We start from the raw sequence: 13,593 nt of genomic DNA, 5'->3' as shown, positions 1-13,593 counted from the left end.
TGCATGAAATATTTTGTGACGATAACACCATGGGTGTTCGTAATACAGACGAAGATTTGATTAGGACATACAGTTAAATTGCGCACATATTGTGCAGTATAGGGAACTCTATCCACCAATTTTAGACAAAATTCAACAAAAAAATCGACATTAATAAAGGAATCAGTCCTAATTGTTTTAGTGTATAGTCGTCAAAGATATGTCTACACTTTTGCACCTTACGCCTTTGTAATAAAGCATAAAATGTAAACATAAATTTTACGTCAACTGTAGGTACATGGAAATAACTGCTTTTCGATGTCGTTTACGTTATTTATCCAATATTATTGATCAATATAATTCCATAAAATCACAAGCGGGCGGAAATTACTGTTTTATTAATAAAAGTATTAGGCATAATCATTTTATAGTTATAGATATATTTTACAATAAATTCAGTCTCAATAAGAAATTAGAGTAAGAGGAGATTACAGCATTTATGACAATTCCTGGTCTATAATACCACAAAATAATATTTACTGCTTTTAAGTAGCAAACATTATTAATTTTAAGTTTGGTATTTATTGGTTTGACATCACTTGAAAAAAAAATGTTATGTAATGTGTAACTGAAAAAAATCAAAATGTTTATTTATTCATTTATTTTAACAGATACACTTAAAAATTTAAGCAACAATCAATATTTTTTAATAAGCTTCAATTTGTATTACAAATTTTAATACCTTTCGGGTTTAAACATAAATAGAGGGACACTCTTAATTTTTTAAAATTTTTGTATGTCATTTTGACTCATCACGAGCTCTTTTCAAACAAAAAAGGAAAAAATTGAAAGCCAAAACTAAAATTAAGGGGGTAGCAAAAAATCCACAAGTATTTTTTCTCAATCCTGTGTCTTTTCCGGTCCGCAGAAAAAGTTAGACTTACCAAAAAAAACAAAGAAGAAGTAGGTAATGAAAAAGTAGAACACCTGGTCTACATTTTCTCTCTTTAAGAATCTGAAGAGGTCCTACTTCTGAGACAAAAACTTTTTTTTAATCTTAAAATGCAGGACTTATTATTTTGTAGCCTTTGATACAGAAATGCCCTATAATGTAAAAATAAGTTTGATTTTATTTACAAAAACTAATTATCGCTGGCCTTCTTAATAAAACTTGAATTATAGTATTTTAATAATCTACTAAAGTATAAAATAGTCATTGTATGAAAACATTAAAATTACATAAACTTAGTTACTTACTTAACTAATTTTCTTTGACATTGACACTTAAAGCTTTTAATTTTAGGCTTAAAAGGTTTCGATTTGATATAATAAAGCCATTTAAATTATCAATAGTACAAAAAGTCATAGATTTTTACGATATTTTACTATTCGACTAAAACTGTCTAATTACGAAAATTCTTATTTAACAGTAGTATTTCTATTCTTTCAAAACTTCACAATCATTTTTATTGTATAAAACATAAGCCTTCTTTGGCTTTGCCATAATATGATAACTACAAAGTAAAAGGCCAGAATTTTAACAATTTTCTTATAATTACTAGTTTTTCACAAAATTTTGATTAATAATATTCTATCATATAAAGTACAATGATATCATAATTTTACTTACATTGACTCAAACAATTTCACTTAAAACTAATAAGTCTTAAAAACCGCTTTTTGACAGCCCTGACGGCTTACCACAACCAAAGCGGCATACAAAGGAGATATCTATTTCAACAGAACATATGGAGTGAGTGTTCTATACACAAGTTTTATTTTTTATATTTTAATCACCTAACTACTTTTTAACAGCTTTCTAAACATGGGTTCCTGTTCCTTGGCCATTACCTGTAAAAAAAAGTTTTCATTAATTATAAATTAAAAAAAATACAAATTCCCGTACTTTTCAAGGCAATTAGTGGTTATGTTATTTTCAACGATACACGATTACACGATACGATACGATTGGTTCCTTTTACACGGGACGACACAAAAAATATTCGATAAAATTAAATAAATCGACTTACCTACGTAACTAAGATAATCCTCAATTTAAATTAAAATGAAAATTATTAAATAAAAATATTTATGTGACGAATTTACGAAAAATAATATCTGTGAACTAACTTAATACCCCTTTACTAATCCCAGACGAAAAAATCTTATAATAACAATTTTATTATATTAGGCATTAAATTTTTAATGGTATTTATTATTCACAAAACGCTTTATTATTGCTGTCTCGTCAGAACTGTAATTTTATTAAAATGCTTTTCGAATAAATTGTGTTAATGATAGTGATGATAAAAATGTTATTCTAAGTTTTAAGTATATACAGGGTGAAATAGAAGTCGTGACCTAAACGTTAAACGTTTTCGGTATATAGTTTTATAATTACATAGGCCTGTTTATTACCTTTGGCAGTAATTTGATTAGACTGGAAGTTCCCTTGGCTCGTCGGTGGCAGAATGTACAAGCCCGTCTGAGGTGACACCCGTGGGACCTGCAGAGATTTTTTTTAAATTGATTATAAAGTAAGGCCTAATTCAACCTTAATTTTAGTAGTAGTAAAACACTTTATTATACAAAAAGCAAAACAAAACAGGAAATCAATGTATCTTTGGTTGCTATCTAGATTTAAAAAACAATTTTTACTTAAGGAAAAACTGTATCCCTCGCTAATTTGCTAAAAAAAGGTTGAAACAAGCCAGCGGAGGAAAATAAGAATTAACGCTATTAAAAATACTTTTATAAAGAAATTAACTTCAAAGGCGACGTCAAAGGATACCGAGAATGTTTCCGCGTTTTTCCTCTTTTTCCTTGTGATTTTAACGTCGATTACCTCTGGTAGATATCGCATTATAAAACGGTTATAGGTTCTCGCGGGCTTGGTATACGCAACTCGACGTCATTTTATTGCGCCTATTTTGCGTGGTGGGTTGGCGGCACTATTCTTGCCAACCCAACTCTACCAAGAAGCCTATTAGCAGACCCTTGACGTTGCCGACGACTCCTGGGAGAGACCCCGGTGAGCCGAGATGTCGTGCCCGGTATTCTGCCACCCTTGGGCATTCGAGAATGACGTGGGCGGCAGCGGTTAATGACTAATGTGACCTCGGAAAGTGTTCAAAAATGCGAAAATTTACACTTGGAAAAAAGTCGGCAACTTCTGATGTTTTTGTAAGTACCTATAGGAATCGCAATTATCCTTTCCAAAATGAAAGTTTCCTTTGTATCATGTGAATACTTTCAAAACGCCTTCACCTACCCAAGTTTGTATTTTTATTTATTTATTTATTTATTTATTTCAAAACAAGTTAAACAGCATAACAGTAAAAAATACCAAAGCACTGCTAACTTAAAGATTAAAGAAGAAGAATACAATATGTATACAATTCATCACAAGTTACAAAAACATAAATTAACACATTTTAAACAGTAGAAGGACGTGCATCCATCTTCTCACAGAACCTCAAACATTCAACACGCACAACCACCAGTCTGCTTGCAAACAAATCACACTGAGAGGCCGATGCGAGGAGCGCATTCAAAAGGAGCAAAGAACGAACCAGAGGGGAGTTCCTACGTGATACAGTTCGGGAAGCCGGGACTGCCAGGAGACAACGGTCACGAGGTCTGAACTCGATTCTGGTCCGTGAAGGAACGTACAGACGTACCAGCTGCCCCACCAGCTCAATACAGTCCGACTCCCCGCGCAGGATACTGCAAGCAGTAGTGAGAAGTGCATAGTTACGTCTTACCTCCAGAGAGTTGAGACCCAGTATTCCTAACAAAAATTTGGTTGGGTATAAGAACGGATAGTACCCATACATTTTTTTATAGAGGAACCGTAGGAATACCTTTTGCACTCTCTCCAGAAGTAAGACATAAGATGTATAATATGTCAAAGCCCTTAGAGCCCTATTAACTCTCATTACAAAAAAAAGAAAGACTTTGATGTATAGAAGTTAGAAGCTTTCTTAGAAGTTAGAAGCAAACTGCAGTTTCGTGCCATTTCGTGGCACTTTTTTCCTTTTTTTTTGGTACTATTTCGTATAAGCTCCTCTTTTGTGAATGTGCTTAAGAATAAATAATTTCTAAACTATTATGTTTCATTGATAAAATGGGCCGTATGACCTAATTAGGTTGTAAGGTAAAAGCGATTAATTACTGTAACTATAATCTTACCAATTTACTCATACGGTTTCTAAGTTCAGCAAGTTTCAGACTAAAACTAGTTTAAGTTTTTACTAACCGAGTAATACGATTCGGTCACATCCAAGCAAACCTTCAGTCAAGTTTCGTCAACCATATCGCTAAAAGATCTACAAATTACTATGTATGAGAGCTCCACTACCTCCAGTATCTAAAGTTTATAATTATGCTTAGATGGTGTGCTCAAATTACGGCACCTATGCAATTAAAACTGCACGAGGCCATGCGCTTGACGGGGAACAGAACCCTATGGAGGAACCTGGTCTTAAAAGAAGGATAAGTGATGTCACGATCCTTAGTATTGAGGGAACGACTGAAGAAGAAGTTATGCTTCATCTAGAGGATGGTGATCTGGAGGTGGATTTTCAATATACCCTTTTATAATTTAATGTGGTAAGGCAAGGACCTTTACGCTATTATCTCCCCTAATTGTAAAAAGAATAAGGCACACTTTGATGTAATTTTTTTTTTTGCAATAAGGGACCCGACTAGTCGTGTGCTCGGTAAAATAAAATAATTCTTATTTTTGTGTTAAATGTAGCCTCAAAATTATTATTTAGCAAAATGTGTACAGTATTACAGTACCTAAAGATTATTCATGAACGCATTAATTCATGTATGAATTATGATGTAGGTAATCTTTTTTTAACAGTTTTGAATGATTTACGGTTAGTTTCACTAGCACTAGACTAAGGGCCACCCCGCATCAAGCGTCTTTCGAGCGTCGGCGTCTACAACTCTATAGCCGCTGCTCGACGCCGTCGACGCAACTGCGCAGCGACGTCATTTTCCATAGCGCTGACCAGACGCCGACGCTCGAAAGACGCTAGATGTGGGGTGGGCCTAATAACGACCACTCACTCATTGTCTTAACTATACTCTGTATCTTTAAGAGGTATTTAAATAAAAGTAAACAAAATCTATCCTCAAATGGCTCCTTACGCCAGTTGAAGGTAGATGAAAACATTACATGATCAACAAATAATGTCGGTTAAAGTCAGGTCGTTCAGTGGTTTTGTATTTGGTTGGTTAACATAGTCTAATAAAACATGGTCTTCTCTTCCCAGAGTGACACAAGCCTACGTCACAATAACATGGCCGCTATATATAGCGCTATCGCATATTATCATATAGCGCTGTCGCATGATGACGTAGGCTTGTGTCAGTCAGGTGACCTAGAAAAGACGGGAAGAGAGTACCAGGCGGAGTATATTATTATGCCATGGTTGGTTAACCAATAAATGTTATAACTACCCAAAAATGTACAAATTGTTAGTTTACAGACTACGTAGAAATATCGGGAAACATGAAAACAAAACAAAAGGTAATCATGGTTCAGATCCCGGACGATATAAGTCTACGTAATATTTTGTCTTAATCTGTCATATTGACTCATATATTTGTAAGAAAGGGATAAAACAAATATTAACTAATTGAGGGTACTAAAGTTTTATGAAAGGGTTACCTGTGGCTGTGCCGAGCTGTTGACTGATGATGATGATGCCATAGGACTCGTCAGGGGTTTCGACGATGATGATGATGAGGGTGACGTCCCTGATGTTGCTGTAAAAGAAAAAAAGTTGAAATAAACGGTAGAATAACGTTTTTTACCATTTTTAGTCAATAATTTCCGTGTAGATTTTTAATTTCTAAGTTTTTTATAAAAACGATAGGCTTACGGCCTTGGTTACGGCCTGTTCTTATCAAAGCTCGAATCTAATTCCATTTTCCTGGTCTTGTTTTTTTGCTGGTCTACATCATCGGGCCAATTTGATGGTAAATAAGTTATATATTAAAAAAAAACACCTTTGATTCAGGTTTTATCGCTAACTGTACTTTACTTTCATCAATCAACTAATTACTCATCGATAAAGTTCTAACAAACCCAAACATAATCAGGTTGCGATGTTTTATCACAGAGTTCCTATGTCCACTTCCAGGGGCCTTATTCGACATGCCACTTTTGACGTCGCATGTTGAACTTCCGTTGAATCGAATCATTACTTGTCAAAATTTGACATTAGCAATCCACAGTTAGGTGGAAACCAAACCAAACCATTATAACTTAAAGTAATAATAAAACAAAGTTGTTAAATTATTGGTTGTACCAAATTAACTATCCGCACTTGATGAACTTCAACTGTTGAATTGAAGTTGACGCGAAATTCGACAGTTGTACATGTCGAATAAGGTGCCAGTCTTCATCAGATCAGCTATATGGTGTTATCATTATTACATTATCAAATTTCGTACGATTTAATGTGTTTATTGAAGAATCATTATAAGATAATTTTAATGCATGTAGCCTATTCTTTACAAAAATAACACTGTAGGTGGCTCTAGATATCAAAGCAAAAGAATCCTTGAAATTATTTGTACATTATTTCCAGCTGAAATTGCCACCAAATTGCTCCGAGATTACTAATGCTAATAACATACATCATTTGAGCTCAGGACACCATTTAAGCTCAAGGTACCCCAATTGACCCCAATAAAATAGTTGGGAAGTTACCTGGGGACCTTGGGGTAAATTAGTCCTAGCGGTACGGTCGCGGGTTGGTACTATAAATTAGCAGAAATGGGTCGATTAACTAAAAACCTATAAGTACTCGAAGCTTTTTGACGGTTTTTGAAATAAGAACATTAGAATCATAACGAAGATTATTTTGTATTTACAGTATGTGTACTTTTGTGGACAATTGTAGGTATACTATATACTGAGACTCCACAGTCAAACTAAATGTAGTTTTGTGGAGCATTGTATGTAACAATAAAGTTGTAACTTCTAGTATAATAAATAATTAAATAAATAAAATAATATAGGAGAGTCAACAAATTGCAAAATATTACCTAGTACTTAAAAATAGAATTTTCTGTCAACATTTACAGTAACTACAGCATTTTCCAGCATTTTAATTTGTTTTAGTGCTGCATGCCAAAAGTTAAACGCACTTCTGTTTCTCAATAGACACAACTCGAAGATACTTAAAAATATAACATTTTCCTACAAACGTTAGCTCAAAGAATTGTCACGCGTATTTGGGAAACGAGATAATCACAAGATCTAGAAACGATATAGAGATCAACTAGATTTACATTAGATATCGACTAGATAGATGTGACTTGGATATCTAAGTCATAACTTGTCGAAATCTTTCAAGAGGGTCTCCAGAATCGCGGAAACGTCAAATTTGACATATCTATCTTACAAATATCTTTAAATTATCCATATCGTAACTTGTTGAGGTCTAGTAGAGATCTAATACATTTTGAGAATCGAGCCGTTAGAAATATAACTTTTTCCTACAAACGCTAGCTCAAAGAATTAAGACCAAAACCGGTTGGATCGAGATCCAGCAAAAAAATTTTAACTTACCGGGTAAGGGTAAATTATTTCTAACGGAGTAATATGGCGGCGGTGCGGGTGTGGCGGCTGGATTTGCTGTGTTCACTTGCGGGACGTATGCTGAAGGAAAAAATATTTGAATATTAATTTTATTTTTAATATATATTAATTACAGGTTTTGCTATATAGGTACATCACATCACAAAACTTTTCTTCATATTCATTTTCTACGCGTAACATTTAAGCATTTAGACTGCAGTGTAATAAATTTGGATTTTTTTTATTTTACTTGTACTCAAATGATACAAAATTATTTAGGTATCAAGTGTTTCTTATGGCGTTATTTTGCCTTTTAGCATTAAATTCGCCTTTTGCACGATTCAATTTTATTTTGTGTAATTAAAAAATTGAATAAATAAATAAACACTAACTTGCTAGGTTACAGTGGCGGCGCGTCCATAAAAGCCGATTCCCACCGGCTTGCCTGTTTTTGGACGTTTGAGCAGAGTTGTAAAGGAAATATGTAAGCTAAATTAGCCCCGGCTTGCCTATGGATATGTTTGACGCGCCGCCACCGCTAGGTTATCTGAATTTATACTTACAAATTGGACCGCTCCCTCTTAAATACGGATTGCCGTAAGTTGCAGCGTATCTGACGTCCACGCCGCCGCATAAAGCTCCTTGATTAGCCATTGGGATAACTGTTGAGAAAAATGTATATTTTTAAAGATATTCAGGAGATTTTGAGGTGCTGTGTGTCCCACATTCGACCTGTGAGAAGATATTATGGTCTTCTCACTGGTCGATTATCTTGATCGGGCTGTGAGAAGTATAAAATGTCCAACCGGGCGTCCCAGATACCAATGGAGTGACGAAGCCCTAAAGGCTCCTCTACACGATGGGCCAACGCCAATTTTTGGGCCAATTTATGCGTTAGAGGGAGCAAATGATATTGCTATCTCATTCTACCACATGGCTGCGTCCCTTGGAGTGGCCGGAGTTGGCCTATCGTGTAGAGGAGCCATAAAGGAGAAAGGAGGAAGGAAAGAATGGACACCGTCATTCACGTGTCTGAGGCCAAGATCATTTTTGGATCACTAAGCCAATGAAGTAAGTAATCAAGGGGATTTTATAGTGCTTCCACATTTGTTTTTAGGGCTCCAATACTCAAAAACCACTTTCAATTTCGACATTTAATAAAAATGTACCATCGTCTCACCGACTGAATTACCGAAAAGGATCAGAATCCAATTTTTTATTTAAATCTTCAAGGTGATTTTTTCTATGTTAAGTAAAACTTACCATCAGGTCCAACCAGCCCTCCCAACCGTCCGCAGCTAGCTTGCCTGTTCAAAGACCCACACTGAGCTGGGTATTCTGTACTTCTAGAGAACGATCCTGTCAGACTGTCAGGCTGTGGGGGGGCGTAGTCTCTTGAATAATCTACGTATGGTACGTAGCCGTTACTCTGTCCACCCTGGGAGATAAATCAAGATTAATAACGACTGTGATTTGAGTTGATAATAACGAATGTGAAGATAGAGGATATAAGATGCCAAAAGTTTCGCTAGAGAGGATGCCAAAGAAGGCCGGAAAGGGGATCTGGACTCCAAAGAAATAATAAGAATGCATCTGGGATTAACACTTAGATCAAAAGGAGAGAGAATATTTAAGAAGATAATCTATTGGCACCAGAGTTGAAGTCATTTCATAACAATGAGATTTTGAAATTGTTCTTCTTTTTCACACCGATAGCAAGTTAAATTACAACCAAACGCAAGGTTGCCTTAAAGTTTCTTCACGACATTTAGCTTAAATATCGTGCACACAAATCACATATAACTTAGTCATTCGATTTAGTTTTTGCTTAGTACGCTATGTAGCTTTATGTATCACCTCAACTCTCCTGCCATCACTAATAGGTTAGATATGTATCTAACCTATAACCTAGATGGCAGGAGAGTTAAAGTACATACTTATTGCAAATCTTACCTTGAAATTCAAATGGCTAATCGCCTGATTGAAGTCCCCGCTGTATCGCTGGTACTTCATCAACTCATTATCAATGCCAGGATCTGGTATAGATACTGGGCCGGCTAATGGTAGACCCAGATTTGTCGTCAGCTGAAGATTTGAGTGGAACTCTGTCTCAGATCCGTTTGATGCATCCTGCAAAGAATTTAGAAAATTATTCAAATTCAAACACGCATCTATTGTAAAAGTTATGTAATATCGGACATTATCATTTGCTCGCCCTTTTCGTTATCTTTGAGTCGCCGTAGCATGGCTGTTTCTATCATACCTCTCTGTCGCTCTTCATGTTGTTATTCATATCCGTCATTTTCACATATTATCTCTCATAAATTAAGTATGTTTTTGTCATTATGGTGAACTTTAAATTGACTCTAACTTAAGACTTCCAGTCATTTTATCATGGTTCACACCCGTCTAACTATGAAGTCAGGAATAACGTTGGTTATATTTTAGAATTGAAGCAGATACTAGGTTTTTTAACCCCCGTCCCCTAACATTTATAGACAATTTCTTCTTGTCCAGTAAATAATGGAAGCAAAAGTAAAAATAAACCGTCTGGCAGTTACATTCTGGTTTTTATAACACTTACCATTTCACAACTTCCTTCAACCTGCCTCAGTTCCATTTTCAAATCACTGATATTAGAACTCCTATCGCTATCCTTAAACGGGTCGACATTAGCTTTGATGTTTGTGATGTCTGGCTTCTTGTCTACGTCTCTCTTGCGATGGCAGAGCATGACGATTAGCATGATGATGAGGATGACTATGATGGCTGAGGAGCCGCTGCTTATTATGAGGATTAGGGGGAGGGATTCTGAAATAAAACATTGATTGTAGAGAGGAAAAAAGTTATTAATATAAAGAAGATAAGACTCAAAATATCTATCTAGGTTTCATAATATACCTAGAGTCTGTTCGGAAAGAGAAGAGTCGTGGAATGTATTGGGCTCCCTCATACATTGCACGACTCTTCTCTTTCCGCACAAACTTTATATTAAATCTTAAAAGTTTTTCTTTATCTGTCGGGTCAGATGGCTTTCGTTGAAAAAAGTACTTATTTAGACTTACTTAGCGATCGGAATATTGACTTAATTCTACACTCAAAAACAATGAAAATAGGCAACTTTCTATTACAAAGTTCCTATTGTCATGGTTTTTAGTGATGGAAATAATCTATGAAAAATTGTTTACGGCATAGTATATATAGTTACTCGATGGTTTATTGTTTGTTCTAGTGCTGCACTCTAGAACATTGCAGAAATACTCCCAATTTGCAGTAAAAATTATTGTTACAATATTTTGCACTACGATTTTTGAAAAATTTTCTTTGTTTATACTTACTGTCAGGTATGAGTCGTATTTCGATACTATCCGAGCCGTATAAATTCGAAACACTACAGTTGTAAGTACCAAAATGCCTTGCGTCACTCTCTCTTATTATTAGAGTTGACTTCGTCTTCCCGTCTGTTAAAGTTTCTTCTAAAAAGGCATACTCCTAAAACAGTAAATATTATTAGTTCAAAACTTTGAACTGTAAGAAATTTACTTATTTTAAAATAGTTTTGAGTAAAAAAAAACATTTATTTGGAGGAAAATATACACAGATTGACCTCTATTTAAGTAATGCGATGAATTGATGATATACACATATAATCGAAAATATACAAAGATAGTTATATAAATAAGTATTGCGAGGAAAATTTTAAAAGTATAACAAAAGTCGTCATAAACACACAAAAAATGTCTTCTCGATTCTAAACCACGACTATCAGCTTTATAGGCAGGATTATCTACTAAGGCTAATTATGCCGCTCACAAAATTGTTACAATATTTTGATGATGATGATGATGGTAGTTTTTGAACTATCTCTAAGCCTCAGTGGCTCTACATCAGTCACCACACGTGAATGTTAAGCCATATAAGGTTCTAGCTAAATTGGACATTCCATAGCGCAAGTATTGACCAACCAATTTAGCTACCACCCTAAATGACATAACAATCGCGAAGCGTGATGGTACATTAAAAGCATTACCCGTTTGCATACAAACGACTGGTATAAACTGCCTCCAATGAAAACCCCGCAACAACCCCTAAAACTTAAACCGTACCCCTAGAACTAGAACTTACCTGGTTATAGAATGAGTTAATCTCGTTCCCTCCAAACGACCAAAGCACGTAATCGGGCTTCGGGACAGAGAAGGAGATACATTCTATCCTCACGCTGTCTCCCTCTACGCCGTATTGTGTTTGGTTTGACATTATTTTCGGCGGACCTTTGGAAAATGTAGTTGTTGAAATTACAGTAGGATTAACTTATACTAAAATTACACCAAGAAATAAGTAAGTAAATATTCTTTATTATGCACCACACAGTTGAAAATACACAGAAAATTAAATACAGTTAAAAGCTCGGTATTAATAGGCGGTCCTTTCGTTAAGAAATATTGAGGGATGGTAGGTATTTTATTAGGAATACTTAAGAGAAGAGAACATTCACAAATTTTTGTGACGTAAAGACATTATTTACTTTGGCGATATATTTTAAGTACTAAAAAATTGAATATTTTTTGAATACTAAAAAATTGGTACCCTATCCGAGATAATTTAAGAAACATAGTTAAGAAAGAGATGCAAATACAGCTACGAGATAAAAAAATAATTTCATCTCTTTCTTATTTATGGATATTGATCTTCAAATACACTTAAACGCAGTATTATAAACAAATGCATCATCTCAAAGTTTTGTCAAATTTCAATATTTCTCATGAAATTTTCTTAATACCAACACGCCTTCAAAAATTAACTTCAAGAACACTCTTACCACTTTAATATTAAAACTAGCATGACAAACTTTTCTCGAAGTTTTCCAACTGTTGGCAAGACTCAAACTTCATGCATACTAACGCATATGCCTCGCACGGAATACTAAATTATGGCAAATTGATCGGCCGATGTATGAGAGTTCAGAAGTGGGATAGGTTAGACAAGCTATTAGGGCTTTGCATGTTGCATTTGGTATAAGACGCCTTTGTAGTCAAAGATGTTACGTTTTGAATATGTTTTGCATCATTAATAGTTCAAAGCGTAATAAGTTTAGGTACAAAAACTTTTAAAGTGTCTTTTACCAGCTGAAACCAATGGTGTCCTAAACTAGAAAAAGTAAAAGTATAAATAAGTCGAAAAACCTAGAAGTTCCGAATAGATATTTGATTACAGAAAAAGTTTGTTTAAATATTTCCTATTTTAACCGATTCGAAGCTTATGACACGCCTGCCATGTCATCAATGTTTTTTTACGTGTGGCGTATGACACGGGAGGAGTCACGTGTCATCATATTCTATAGCGCATGGCATGGCTGCCGTGTCATGAAATGATTGTTCCGCGCCACAGCCAAAAGTTTTCGAAAATGGAACACGCAACGAATCGGTTAATTATTAAAAAGCTAGGTAGTTAAAAGGAAATCAAATATACTCGTAGTTGCCCAATTTTCTTATTAGAAGCGGCATTCGAGTATTATACATTGATCTCAGTCGTCACTCGCAACAAATTACGCTCGTTATTTTATATTGGGAGAGAAAGATGCGCTACGAATAAATGTCGAAATAGTCAACCCGTCAAGGCACAGCCAACCATACGCCATTTAAAAAATGTTGTATTGCGCATTTACGTTTAAATAAGATCAAATACCATCTGCGATGGAATCTGTGTTCAATAACGGCCTGAATCGTAGCTCGAATAGATTCCACTAAAACTAAGTTCGTGTCACCAATTTTGGCGATAGACCGCAGTTTCCTTAAGTAAGTTGTTAAATTGTGTTCAACATTCAACCTGTGAAGATTTGAGCGTTTGAGCTGCCTTAATAGATACACGATTTTTGACTTACAGATATAGGATACAAGTGCTTGTTATAGTCAAATAATAAATACTTATTTTATAAGTCCTGCTAAATCTGTGGATTGTTTTACCCCTTGATCATTTTTACTTTTATTTTCCTTGATGAACCAAAGTAACCA

The 13,593-nt window shown here is 34.9% G+C and overlaps 1 protein-coding gene across 1 annotated transcript in view; it reads right to left on the bottom strand.

Moving 5' to 3' along the window:
• Nucleotides 1–1,580: 1,580 nt before the first annotated feature.
• LOC134675926 (irregular chiasm C-roughest protein-like) overlaps nt 1,581–13,593 on the bottom strand; it is a 172,277-nt gene continuing 160,264 nt past the window's right edge. Inside the window, exons 13-22 of the mRNA XM_063534271.1 lie at nt 11,708–11,853; nt 10,921–11,074; nt 10,167–10,393; nt 9,536–9,712; nt 8,846–9,020; nt 8,146–8,244; nt 7,574–7,663; nt 5,663–5,760; nt 2,398–2,485; nt 1,581–1,830 (exon numbers count right to left, since the gene is read on the bottom strand). Coding sequence (XP_063390341.1) covers nt 1,799–1,830; nt 2,398–2,485; nt 5,663–5,760; nt 7,574–7,663; nt 8,146–8,244; nt 8,846–9,020; nt 9,536–9,712; nt 10,167–10,393; nt 10,921–11,074; nt 11,708–11,853 — 1,286 coding nt within the window. The 3' untranslated portion in view covers nt 1,581–1,798. The remainder of the gene's footprint in view (nt 1,831–2,397; nt 2,486–5,662; nt 5,761–7,573; nt 7,664–8,145; nt 8,245–8,845; nt 9,021–9,535; nt 9,713–10,166; nt 10,394–10,920; nt 11,075–11,707; nt 11,854–13,593) is intronic.

This window comes from Cydia fagiglandana, chromosome 23 (genome assembly GCF_963556715.1).
Source record: "Cydia fagiglandana chromosome 23, ilCydFagi1.1, whole genome shotgun sequence".
Taxonomy (NCBI): Eukaryota; Metazoa; Arthropoda; class Insecta; order Lepidoptera; family Tortricidae; genus Cydia; species Cydia fagiglandana.
This window is presented reverse-complemented; position numbering and strand designations above follow the sequence as displayed.